Source organism: Sporobolomyces salmoneus (genome assembly GCF_050403485.1).
Source record: "Sporobolomyces salmoneus JCM6883 DNA, S_salmoneus_JCM6883_v1_ctg5, whole genome shotgun sequence".
In the NCBI taxonomy this organism is placed as follows: Eukaryota; Fungi; Basidiomycota; class Microbotryomycetes; order Sporidiobolales; family Sporidiobolaceae; genus Sporobolomyces; species Sporobolomyces salmoneus.
Window position 1 is genome coordinate 315,848 of NW_027481158.1, and position 12,408 is coordinate 328,255.

At 52.6% G+C, this 12,408-nt stretch overlaps 5 protein-coding genes across 5 annotated transcripts; 3 read left to right on the plus strand and 2 right to left on the minus strand.

Moving 5' to 3' along the window:
* Positions 1–190: 190 nt before the first annotated feature.
* On the plus strand, positions 191–4,769 carry JCM6883_006933 (uncharacterized protein; the record flags this gene model as incomplete). The annotated part of the gene is made up of 23 exons (XM_076629431.1): positions 191–293; positions 388–520; positions 594–675; positions 741–799; positions 866–909; positions 972–1,012; positions 1,069–1,565; positions 1,633–2,574; positions 2,642–2,727; positions 2,792–2,819; positions 2,894–2,998; positions 3,068–3,205; positions 3,267–3,335; positions 3,411–3,425; positions 3,494–3,500; positions 3,577–3,624; positions 3,687–3,772; positions 3,836–3,859; positions 3,925–4,005; positions 4,073–4,104; positions 4,167–4,213; positions 4,276–4,372; positions 4,432–4,769. The coding sequence occupies 23 exons, from the start codon at positions 191–193 to the stop codon at positions 4,767–4,769; spliced, it is 3,102 nt and encodes a 1,033-aa protein (XP_076490553.1).
* A 196-nt stretch (positions 4,770–4,965) lies between these two features.
* On the minus strand, positions 4,966–7,352 carry JCM6883_006934 (uncharacterized protein; the record flags this gene model as incomplete). The annotated part of the gene is made up of 7 exons (XM_076629432.1): positions 4,966–5,114; positions 5,180–5,507; positions 5,578–6,336; positions 6,401–6,699; positions 6,759–6,904; positions 6,991–7,207; positions 7,289–7,352. 7 exons carry the CDS (start codon positions 7,350–7,352, stop codon positions 4,966–4,968), a joined length of 1,962 nt encoding a protein of 653 aa, XP_076490554.1.
* Positions 7,353–7,652: 300 nt separating this feature from the next.
* On the plus strand, positions 7,653–9,164 carry JCM6883_006935 (nucleoside hydrolase; the record flags this gene model as incomplete). Its single annotated transcript, XM_076629433.1, has 6 exons — positions 7,653–7,687; positions 7,774–7,880; positions 8,046–8,156; positions 8,225–8,583; positions 8,639–9,016; positions 9,087–9,164. The coding sequence occupies 6 exons, from the start codon at positions 7,653–7,655 to the stop codon at positions 9,162–9,164; spliced, it is 1,068 nt and encodes a 355-aa protein (XP_076490555.1).
* Positions 9,165–9,833: 669 nt separating this feature from the next.
* On the plus strand, positions 9,834–11,175 carry JCM6883_006936 (uncharacterized protein; the record flags this gene model as incomplete). The annotated part of the gene is made up of 3 exons (XM_076629434.1): positions 9,834–10,376; positions 10,439–10,807; positions 10,876–11,175. 3 exons carry the CDS (start codon positions 9,834–9,836, stop codon positions 11,173–11,175), a joined length of 1,212 nt encoding a protein of 403 aa, XP_076490556.1.
* A 172-nt stretch (positions 11,176–11,347) lies between these two features.
* On the minus strand, positions 11,348–12,398 carry SPT10 (Spt10p; the record flags this gene model as incomplete). Its single annotated transcript, XM_076629435.1, has 6 exons — positions 11,348–11,635; positions 11,706–11,732; positions 11,807–11,814; positions 11,884–12,021; positions 12,097–12,112; positions 12,180–12,398. The coding sequence occupies 6 exons, from the start codon at positions 12,396–12,398 to the stop codon at positions 11,348–11,350; spliced, it is 696 nt and encodes a 231-aa protein (XP_076490557.1).
* Between the last annotated feature and the right edge of the window lie 10 nt (positions 12,399–12,408).

The window sequence follows — 12,408 nt, forward strand, 5'->3', positions numbered from 1 at the left end:
CAAGAGGACCGAGGGTAGCTCAAGTGATATAGATTCGAGGAAGACTTCTGCAGCCACGTGAACGGGACCTCGAACGCTTCCGTTCCCCCTTCCTCCACTCATCTACAAACTCCCCTACTATTCCCCCTTCGACATTATTCTCTTGCATCGATAGGACGCCATTGACTCCGAGCGCGAGAGGTCCACTACGATGAAAAGGCGACTCTCTCTGAGCCGGCACAAGTCGACAGCAGGTTCGGTTCCAGAGTTTCTGAAAAAGTCAGAGTTGTGGGCAAGAATCTCGACGTTCAGCTGTGAGTACTCGCTCGTTCAGTCCCCTAAATACGTTCAATGAGTCGAGATGCCTCGAGCTGACTTGTTACCGATCGGATTTTCGTTTTCTGATAGCCCGACATCTCAACTTCTACCGAATCCATCTCCTAACGTTCACTTTCGTCCCTTTCATCATCTCTGGCATCTTCTACGCCTCGAATGGCTCTCAACCGCGCGGTCAAATCGCCTACATCGACTGTCTTTTCTTGTTCGTCCTCTTCTCCTTCGCCTTCGAACCCCTCGTTTGCCTCTCAGCCAACATACTCACACGTTCGGGATAGGTGTGTGTCTGCAATGACGGTCACTGGGTTGAACTCTGTCGAATTGGGAAGATTGACGACTTGGCAGCAATTTCTCATTTTCGTAAGTTTCTTCCGTCTCGTTCAAGCTCTCCCTCGCTTGCTCACGACTCGACTGTGGCTGCACAGTTTCAAATGAGTATCGGGTCCACCTCTTTCGTCTCGATCATCGTCGTAATGGTTCGCCGGTGAGTCTGTCCTCGACTTCGATCGACTGCGAGAAATGCTGAGCTCGAAATCGCTGCCCCTGATAGACAATTCTTCCGTAACAAGTTCGAATGGATGGTCAAGAATGACGGTAAGCTCTTTCTCGGAGGTTCTCATTCGTGAGCTCAACTGATTTACTTCGCCTTTTCGCAGAGAACGCTCGAAGCCGCGTCAATAAAATTGGCGAACAAGAGGTGGGTACTGCTCCATAGCTATATGTGCAGAACGTGCGCTGATTTGAGGCGTACAGGCTCGGCTTCACGGTCGCTCGTTCGAACCTTTCACCGAAACTCATCTTCCAGGAAACGGTCCTTCTCTCGCTCAACTCTTCTTCCAGCGCAGTCAACCGAACACTCCCCGGCCTTCGCCTGCGGGAAGTGCGAGTGCCTCATTTGCAGAGGGAGAACGTGATCGAGGATTACGAGAAGGTCTCAAAAAGAAGAAGAAGAAATTGGAGAAATTGAGCGCAGACATGATTCGCAGGATCGATGTACCGGTTAGGATCAACGAGATGAGTGTGTCGGGCTGGTTGGGGGAAGGAAGGGAAGACGAGGCGAGATCGCCTGAAACCGGAGTGGCACTCGAGCAGATTGGGAAAGGATCGGGGCAAGAAGAGGAGAGATTGCCGGAAGTTTTCGCCGACGAAGATTCAGCGGGAGAGGAGGCAGCTCAAACACGGGGTGACGATCTTGGGGAGGAATCGAGCGGTAACGGAGCAACAACTCAACCATCCGTGGCAGGTCGAACGTGAGTTTTCAGCTCTCTTTCTCGCGCGCGTTCGGAACGCATTCTCATATCAGCTTCGAGCACACAGGATCCAAATTTCGGAACCATTTCCGCCTCAACACGGCCACATCCAGATCAGCGAACCCCCTCAGCCAGTTCATAACCATCGACGTCGAGCGAGCGACACTGCTGCAACCGCTTCTCCTCTTCGACTTGGAACCGGAAATCTCCCTCGGATTCGCACTCTCGAACCTCGTCAACTTGATCATATCACCGAGTCGCCTACTTCAGCGACTCCCAGAAGGACGAGTTTCGGATCGAATCCTGATCACAGCCGCGACTTTGGACGCAGCCGTACCATTGAATTCCGCGAGAACAGCGACAACGACCTCCGCCTACGACGTAACAGGACACTCAACGTCGATCCCGATGTCACGATGAGGAGAATGAGCTCTTCGAACCTTCGAGATCCTTACTCGCGAGCTCTCACTCGAACCGGTACAGCGAATGGTCCTGGAACAGACTCGGCACGCACGACAGGATTCGGAGGTTTCCCGAACCCGATCTTTGCAGCAGCGGGAGCCGCCGCTGGGTTCGCTCGAAATCGAATTCCCACTCTCCGAAACGCCGTCGACAGAACAGTCACGAGAACGACAACACTCAGATCGACTCACTCGATCGATTCTCGAATGGGTACGACCACGTTCGCCGGGTCGGAAGGACCGAACGTCAAGCAAGTCAATTACATCTCGTTCGACGCCGTCGTGGGCCGAAATTCAAGGTTTCACGGCTTGACGGATGCTCAAAGAGAAGAACTCGGAGGAGTCGAATATCGAGCTCTCACGCTCCTACTCAAGCTCGTCGCTGGATACTATCTCGTCGGACAATTACTCGCCGTCCTCGTTCTCGCGCCCTGGTTGACCTACTCTGGAACTTACCGTCCCGTCTTTGAGAATCCTGCGTGGGAAGTGAACCCTACGTGGTTCGTGTTCTTCCAGGTTTGGTCGGCGTACAGCAATAACGGAATGAGGTGAGTCAACCCGTGAACTCTTTTGTGCCTCGTCATGAGCTCACTCGATCCTGTATTCTTACGAAAGTCTCGTCGACACGTCGATGATCCCGTTCGGGCGAGCGTACTGGCTCATTATCGTGATGTCCATTCTGATCGTCGGAGGCAATACAGGTACGCTTCGAACTTCTTCCCCTCGACGACTTCAATTTCTCTAACTCTCGGTCGTACTCTCCAGGTCTCCCTGTCTTCCTGCGTCTCACCATGTAAGCTTGAAGCGTCCTCAATTTGCTTTCTCGTCGTTCGAGGCCGAAACTGACTAACCACTCGATCTCTTCAGCTGGTTTCTCTCGAAAATCGTTCCGAGTCAGTCCCGCTTGCGAGAAACGCTCGAGTTCCTTCTCGCGCATCCAAGACGCTGTTACATCTATCTCTTCCCGTCACAGTAAGTTGTCTCAGTCGCAACTGACCCACAGAGAAGGAAGTTGACCGTGCTTTCATTCCTCGTTCGCAGCGAAACATGGTATTTGGTGTTCGCGCTCGTATGTCTCAACGGCTTCGATTGGGCCTCGTTCCTCATCCTCGATATCGGCAACGAAGCAATCGAAGCGATCCCGCTCGGCACAAGGTTCATCGACGGTTTGTTTCAAAGGTGAGTGATTTCCAGAGGGTTCGGATTGTGAGACGTTTCGCTGAGTCAAATCGTACGTCAGTTTCGCGGTCCGAGCCGCAGGATTCGGAATCGTCCCCCTTGGCCAGCTCTCTCCCGCAGTGCAGTTCCTGTAGGTCGCTATTTCCGCTTGTCTTTCCGAGAGATCGTCCACTGACCGTATTGTCCTTTCCCTGTGTTCCTCCAGCTATACTGTCATGATGTAAGCTCTCTTCTCTTCCTCCCGTCGTCGTTGTCTCGGCAGCTGATTCATTGTCGTTGTTTCTGCAGGTATATCGTCAGTTTTGCATCTCTCTTTGATTTCCGCTCTCGAGGCAGGACAAGCTGACTTCTTCTTCCTCGGTGCGCGTCAGGCCGTCTACCCGATCGCGTTGTCGATTCGAGCAACCAACGTCTACGAAGTATGGACTTCGTTCCGCCGCGTCTTTTCGGGAAGCTTTGCTCACGCATTTTCGAATCACAGGAGAAATCGATGGGAGTCTACGACGAGGACCTCGACGATTCTGAAGCCGATTTCGATAAAACCCGTTCAGCGACTCAATACATCGGGTGAGCTCATTCGTGGAGATCTTCGAATCTACGAAAAAACTGACGATGCTGTACGACTTCTAGATTTCACGCTCGCAAACAATTAGCGTTAGTCTTTTCCTTCGTTCATTCCGTGCTAGCGAGACTGATTTCGACACATCGTTCGAGTCTAGCTGGGATATTTGGTTCATCGTCCTTTCCGTCTGGCTTCTCGCGATCATCGAGAGAGGTCGCATTCGAAGCGGAGATTGGCCGTGAGTCCTTCCCTCTATCCTCTATCCGAGTCTCTTCTTCACGCTGACAACGAGGAACATACTGCAGCGAGGTCAACGTCTTCACTCTGATCTTTGAAAGTGAGTCGCTTCTCGGTTCTCTCGACATGGCGGTTCTCCAACTGACGCGTTGTGCTTATCAGGCGTGAGCGCATATGGAACTGTCGGTCTTAGTCTTGGCAACAATCGAGTACGTCTTCTGGCCGTGATCCGGTTCTCCTCGACGCTGACCTCTTCTTTTGAACTCGGCAGAACAACGCCTCTCTCTCCGGTATTCTATCGACACTATCAAAGCTTGTCTTGATCGCGCTCATGATTCGAGGTCGTCATCGTGGTCTACCAATTGCTAGTGCGTGCATCGCTCACACCTTCCTTCGCTCGTCATTCCTGACGATTCTCTCGATTCAGTCGATCGTGCCGTTCTCCTTCCTTCCGACCTCGAAGCTCACGCCGACGACACCGTCACCTCGGTCTCGCAAGACGCTCCTCTACCGCGTACTCGAACCTCGAGATCCAGCTACACAGGCCCGACGGAGGTTGAGGATGCACGTTCTCGCACCAACTCGATCTTCGTCGAGTCACCTCAAGTTATTGAGTCGACCGGTTTTGGGGAAGGGGACAAGAGTAACGAGACTTCGACAGGAGGGACGACTCCGAGTAGCGCGACGGATTCCAACGGGAAGAGTGTTGAATCGGAACAACAAGGAGAACCTCCTCACGATCCGAATCAGGTTGGATGGCGATGACCCAGGCTTTCTCCTGTATCTGTAGCGTTCCTCTCTATTGTACTACTGCAGCATCATTGTCATTCACTACCTTCATTTCGCATTATCAGATTACCTATGCTATCGAAGGGTGAGAAGAACCTATGTACAAAAGGTGAAAAGGGCGAAGGCGAATATGCTAAACTATGACAGAAGATATGCAAGGAGAGGGATATTATCAAGCGAGGAGAGCGAGACCGAGGCCGAGGAGAAGAGAGGGAACCGCTACAGAGCTCAAAACGAGCTTCGAGGACCCCGAAGTGCTTTGAGGTGCGTTGTTTCGAGTCGCGTTCGCGAGATCGTCGGCAACTCCGTCGTTCCAGCAGTCTGTCGCGCAAGTCAAACGATCAGTAAGAGCTAGGGGGTCAAGCGAAACATCGAGAAAAGCTCACAGCGGTTGAAAGCGGTTTGGCAGGCCGATGATCGTTCGACACCGGCTCTTTGACGCGCACGATCGACGGTTGCACACTTGAGCGCGAGGGCAAACTCGGAGTCGGGAGTGTTGGGAGTGTCTGAGTTCGGGAATCCTTTCTTCGCGTTCAAATTAGCGGAATCGAGGAAAGCTTCGACTTCTTCGTATGAGTAAGAAAGGGTGAAGGTGGAAGTGTTGGTGAGGAAGGGGTCAGAGACCGGGGCGGGCGCGTTGGGGAGATAGACGATAATCGGGTAAGACTCGTTCGACGAGGAAGACATGTTGCCTCCAGCGGTCGAATTGCAACCCTATCAACAGAGATCGTCTCGCGTCAGTGATTGAGGAAAGATCAAGAAGAGTCACGCGAGGACGACTGACGAAGAAGGTAGGTCGAACGTTGAGACCTTGAGCGACAAAGTCGTCTGCGGAAGCGGGAATAGGAGGGAAGTTGCGGAATCCGTTCGAGAAGTTGGCAGCTCGGTCAGCAGTGGCGAGGAGGGAGGTGCCGTTAGGCCAGGAGTATTCGGTATCGGCGGACGCGTCGGCAGCGATGATGAAATCGAGTTCTCGAGCTTTGACGAGAAGCGGCGACAAAGGTACGTTCTCTCCGTTCTCTCCACCATCGGTGATTTGTAAGATTGTGTTACTGCTTGACTCGAAGGAGAAACCTCCAGCGGGTTGGAAGTTTTGGAAAGTGTTGGGATAGTTCGCTACGAGGGCAATCGATTCCGAGGTTGCTTGAATATCCGTGATTTGTCCTAGAAGCCTCTGAATGAGTTCGGTCCAGATCGGGTTCTCGATCTCTTGTTGAACTGCGTTGAAGAGTGCTGCCGAAGATCCCATTACGAAGCCGGCGTTTTCAAAGGCATTGACGCAGGAGCTCGAGTTGGCAGGTTGTCCGTTCGAGAGCGCGGTTCCGGTGTACTCGATCGGGATGAGAGCTTGTAGTGTCGAGTCGTAACTACCGAACGTGAAGGGAGTGAACTCGAACTGCGTGTTGTTGAGCGGAATGACCGTTGTCGAAGTTCCGGAAGTTTGGGCCTCCTCACTGATTCGAGAAGTCGAGACGACGAGCGGGATCGGCATAGCTCCGCTTTGGAAGTTCTGAGTGTATTTGATCGCAGAGAAGAGTGTGCCCTTTGGATCCGAAAGTCGTCAGATTTGGGAGAAACGAGAAAAAGAAATTATCGTTCAAACACACCTCGTCGTGGTCGTCCATTCCGTAGAAGTTCTGAGGCGTCGTCTCGTTCAAAAAGTGATAACGTAAGGCGGAACCCCAGATATCGACAATGCTGACTGGGAATCCCGCATTCGCCTTGGATTGAACATCGGCGAAAAGGGCGTCGTAGTAGTCTTTGTTCTCCGACACGCCGAGTAGACCGTCAGGAGCGAGGATATCCATGTCTAAGATCCAACCCATATTCGTTTGCGAGGTAGGAGTGTTGCCGAGGACGAGTTCGTAGATCGGAACCATGTCGTTAAGCGCGGTCGACGTTACAGCTGAATAACGGATTTGGATGAGCTCAGTCTCAACGTCATCATGTACAGCTGATACTCACCCCACGATCCACCAGAGAGACCTGCAAGGTAATCGGATAACTGCCAGAGTCCAGAAATCGACGAGGAGTTTCGATTGTCGAAGGCGGAAAGAGTTCCAGCGGCGTAGAGCGAAGCTCGCAATCCTCCTCCCGAAACAGCAATCGCGCTACAGATTACATGAGCAAGGGATCAGCAAGGAGTAACAACCCAGGAAGAAGCACTCGAGAAACTCGAAAGAGACTTTCGACTCACATTTTCGGCTGAGCATTCGCGACGGTATCGGTCGAGTACCCGGTATTTCCCGTCGAGTTGTCGTTCAAGTAGTCCCTCCAAAGTTGCGGCGTTACGTCCCTCCTTCGTCGTTCTAAGTACGAAGACTCGTTCGCTTGTAAAATTTGGTTTCCTTCAATCGGGTTACCGGTGCGTAAGATCAAGTCGGATTGAGGACATTCAACGAATACGGGAGCATCTGGTACAGAATCGAGGGTTAGACAAGCGAGGCCGAGGTGTTTGGAAAAAGTTGAACGAAACGAATTGAGGGGTGACTCACATCCAGCGGCCTGCGCAAGCGCAGAGCTAGTCAGCGAGAGCAAGACTGCGACTTCGGTCAGCATCTTGGTTGGCGAAGGAGGTTGTGGCGGAAGGAGAGGAGAGAGAGTGAGCGAGAGAGGAGAGGCCGAGGTTTTTTCGCGGATCCGAGGTCGGTCAACGTCTGAATCTCGAGATCGTGTCCGAGTCCTTGTTGCTCTCTTCGCGTCAGGCATTACTGTGAAAGACAAGAGCCGCTACGATCGCTCTCGCGAACGAGGAGTTCTCCGAGCGGATGCGCGGAGTTTTAGTCACGTGGTTGGTGAATCGGCCGAGGGATCTCTCATCTCTTTTGCTCTCTCACTCCTCAACCTCGCACCGAAAAGATGTCGACACACAGCGTATGGCTCGATTGCGATCCGTGAGCGATCTCTTTCTGTCACAGAAACCACTTCGCTGTCCTCAGCAGAACGCTTATCGCAACGTTCAATCTCGTTCACCGTTTAGAGGCCACGACGACGCCATAGCTATTCTACTCGCCCTGCATCTCCCCGAGATCCACTTGCTGGGTATATCGGTGGTACATGGAAACGCTTCAATCGAAAACACGACTTGTGAGTTCTCGGGCCATGATCCTCAGGCGAGACTCAGTTGGGACACGGGGAGTCATCCAATGGAACGTATCGGGATAGAAGGAGAAGTTACAGCAGATTTAAGCAGAGGAGACAGAGCGTTGCGCGCTTGAAAGATCGGAACTGACTATCACAGCTCTGTTACAGTGAACGCTGCTCGATGTCTCCTGTCCTATGGCTCAGCAGAACAGTCGAGGAAGGTCAAGGTCTACGCAGGAGTGACAAAGCCGCTCCTGCGGCCTGTGAGACACGACTCAGGTACGTGCAGTTTTGAGCTTTCCTCCATTCGTTCAACGCTGATTGCGATACCTCGTCGTCATCTACAGAAATACACGGGAACGACGGCCTTGGTGGTGTGCAGGGCCTCCTCGCGGCAGATGATCCGAGAGTGCGAGCCAAAGTCGAAGAAACTAAAGGGCAGAAGGCCGTTGAAGCTATCGCCGCCACCGCCCGTGCTCTGCCGGAAGGACAACAGCTCTCGCTCGTCGCAACTGGAGCTCTCACCAACATCGCTCTCTTCGTCTCGCTTTATCCGGAGCTCGTACGGGAGAAGATTTCTCAGATCGTGCTGATGGGCGGCGCCGAGGGCCGAGGGAATCGATCTCCAACGGCAGAGTTCAACATCCTTATCGATCCTGAAGCAGCCGCGATCGTGTTCGATGCAGAAGTCAAGGTCGTTATCGCCGTAAGTCGTCGAGTCCTTCACCAATTGAAAACGCTCACATCGTTTATCTCTTCAGCCTCTCAATGTCACGCATCAAGCTCTTTTCTGCGCCGAAGATAACGACCGACTGATGAAGATTCACACTCCCTTGCGGTATTCCCTTTCGACGTTACTCAACTTCTTCGCGAAAACCTACGCCGAAGTTTTCGATTTCGTCGACGGTCCACCCGTTCACGATCCGCTTTGCATCGCTTACATCGCGAGACCAGAGCTCTTCAAAGGTAAACGCTACCGGGTTGACGTCGAGCTCGAAGGGAAATATACAGCAGGGACGACATCGGTTGATCTGTACGACTATCGGACGCCGGAGCTCACAAGCTGGAGAGCAGACCCGAACAATCGAGAAAGTTGGGGAGCATTAGGCAAGAATGTGTTCGTCTTGGAACAACTTGACGTAAATGAGAGCTCTGAACTTCGATCAAGCGGAACAAGCTCATTCTCGTTTTTTGTTCCGTTCGGTACAGGTTCCCGCTTTCTGGCTACTCTTCCAAGAATGCGTCGACAGGAGTGATAAAGTATCGCTGCTGAACGATTCGCAATGAACAAACCTCTTTCAACATCATCTTCCCCTTGTTCGTGTTGCGAAGACAAGGGACACTTTGTCTTTGTTTTCCGCTTGACCCCATCTGTCAGCTTTCTGTTCCTCTTCGAGATACGCTACACTGCTTGTGCATGTTGACGACTCCGAGGAAGCGAGAAAGAATACCAATCGTGAGTCATCGTCTTATCTTAAAGATCATTGCTCGAAATCAGCTGACGTCGTCTCGTAGCTTGAGGATGATGACCCTTTCGCCGTTCGGCGGTTATCGAAGACCTGGTTCGCACGCTCGGTCGTGCCTCAAAGTCTGAGAAATCGTCAAGAACAGCAACTTCTCCCAATTTCACCTCCTCCCTTCTCGAGCCTACTTCCGTTCCACTCTCAAGGCAGCCCGCGAAAGTCAAGCCTATCGCATTCGGAGGTGCCAGTATCCATAGAAGAGCCCGTGACCCCTCGTAAACCCGATCCAACGACGAAACGGCACCCTCAATATCACGAATTCTCTTCGAATGCTACAAGCAGTGCGATTTCGGACGAATCGGCGCTCTTCAACGCCGCACCCTTTCCACCTCTACGTCGCGACAATACTCAAGCAGTTCCTACGTCTATTCTACGACGTATCACTTCTGTCGCACGTCAAAATTCGGTCTCGAAAACCGCTCGGTTCACGGAGATGGTCAACTCTAGCCCGAATCGCTCCCTCCTTCCCCTCTCGTCTCTCCCATCTCTGCTGCTCGAACGAACTTCAGATGGAGCTTTGTTTCCCGGATCGACTTTCTCCTTCGCCATCTCCCTTCCGTCCTTCCGACCTCCCTCCTCGCCTCTCTCGGTCGAACTCACGTTCACCGGCTCTACAGCGCGCTATGGTTCGGCACCGTCGACGGAACATCTGCTGTTCAGACTATCCTCTTCGATCGACTTGAAGGCGTCGAAATGGAATGGGGTAATCACGATCCTTCTCTCGTCGACCTGTTGCACATGTCACACGAGAAACGACGTTCTACCTCAGTCCTTCTCGCATCGGGAGGCAGACGGGAGGAAGTACGAGACTTCGTATGTCATCGTCGCAAATTGTGAGGAATTCGAAGAAGCTAGATTGGAGATCGAGGTCGGGAGTCGATCGCAAGGGAGTGAGCGAAGAGACGAGGGAACCGCTACTGGCTCGGAGGTAGAAGGGTTCATCGAAGGTTGGCAGCTTGACCTGACTCATTCTGAGGTGAGCGTTCACATTACCTATTCTCGAAGCTTGCGCCAGGCTGACTCAGTCGATTCGCACAGATGCGGTTCAGATACGATCTCGACGATTCGAAATCAACTCCCGACTTTTCGCCATACCCCGTCTTGCGCATTTCGAGCAAGTTTCGATTCCTTTCGACGGCGAATGAACCAGACTACGAGACTCTCCTCCTCGCCTTCTCGCCCGCTCAGTTCTCAGTCTTCCCACAAGCTTTGATACACTCGAGTAGGTCAGCCGAAGTGAGCAGAACGAGGATGGTGTTCTCAAATCGACTAGACGATTTTGAGCTCACAGTTCGATCGCTCAACCTGGAAGAGCATCAAGCCGTCGAGGTCTTGCGAGAATGGGTTATCGACGCTGAAGCGATGGATCTCGCTCCTTTTACGAGTTGTGCTGGGTTCAGCGTCTCGGTTCGTGCTCCTTTCTTTGTTCCTCTTGGACCTCGAGTCGTTGACGATCGCTCGCTCTCCCTCGCCAGTTCGAACTGACAGTCGAATTGGGACGAACGAGTAGCTCCGCGGGTCTTCGCTTTGGTGTGCCGTTCGCTTCTTCGTCGCCTTCTCCACCTTCGTCTCGAGCCCAAACCGGCCTTACCGATGCCGCTTCGACGAACACTTCAGTCGACACCGGAGATCTCTCAGGAGTAGGAGGCGCGGGCGACGTTGTGACTGAAGCTGAGATCGCGGAGAGAGAGTCGGGGAAGAATGCGGCGAGGAGAAGATGGAATCGATTGAGACGGATCTTCTTGGCAACGAAGGCGATTTCAGGCCGGAGCTGAGTGGCGAACGTCAACGATGGACGCTATCTGAAGATTCTCCCCTCCGCACTCGTGACCTTGTAAACTCTTTCGTCTCGTGATTTTGTAAACTCTTTCGTAGTTGTTTGTTTTTCCGTTCTATCGATAAGTTATCCATCTACGTTCACCATCGCCTCCATCGGAAGTTTTATCCTCACTTGTGTGTGGCGGTAAAGTCGTAGTGAAACACGATCGCATCAACATACTCTTCCCCTGTTCCCTCTGCATTCCTCAACAACCCTGCCTTCGGGATCAACCCGGCTCGTTTGAACCCTAGAGCGTCCCAGATCCGTACACTTGCGACGTTCGAGATGTAGACGAGGTTGAACACGCTGCCGCGGTATCCGAGGAGAGGTGCGTAATGGAGGTAAGATTTGCCGAGAGTTGAACCGATTCTAAGGCCGCGGTGGTGATCCGGCACGACGAAACCGGCGTTACAGTTCTACGAGAAGTAAAGCGATCGATTAGCGCTCGATGGGACAAGAGTCTTGGAAACGAGCTCGACGACTTGCGTGAGAAGATCGACCTGGGTAGTTCGGCTGCAGCGATGGATAGAGACGAGACGGGTCAGTTAACAGCAATCAAGAGTATGAACGGTGTTGGCTGAGCGAACCTTGATGTCTGTTTCAGGATGCAAAACGATCAGTCGCACGCATCTTCGCCTGAAAACCGAGGGCGGTTAGGACGTACAGTACATTCCGAGGACAGCGTCCTTCAATTCTCGTCCGTCAATAATCTTGTCGATCGACAAGTCGGCTTCGCGGTCCAAACCGTCGCTCGATAGTGAAGGGGGAGGAACATCTCGGATCGCGACGAAACAATCGGCGGCTAATCGAGCCCTTCCAACGCCTGATCAGCACTCGTTGACTTGCGTCGACAGAGTGAAAGGGACTATCGACTCACCGAAGAAGTATGCATACTGATCGAGAGCTACAAGTCAGCGAGGTCTCGAAGACAAGGAAAAGAGCACGATTTCGACGACTCACGAATTCTTCAAGGGTGAGTTTGGTCTGTTGCGGATAAGTTCTTCCGTCTTCCACAGTGTCGTTGAACACTTGTGCTAGGTACTCTACGAGGGGTTGAGGGACTGAGTCTCGTCGAACGGGGAATAAAGTGAGGGCTTCTCCTTCTTTCGCGAGGGCGTAGGTCCGCGGGACGAGGCGAACGCTCTGTTGCGGTGTTGAAATAGTCCCGTAGGCTGACATGTCGAAATCA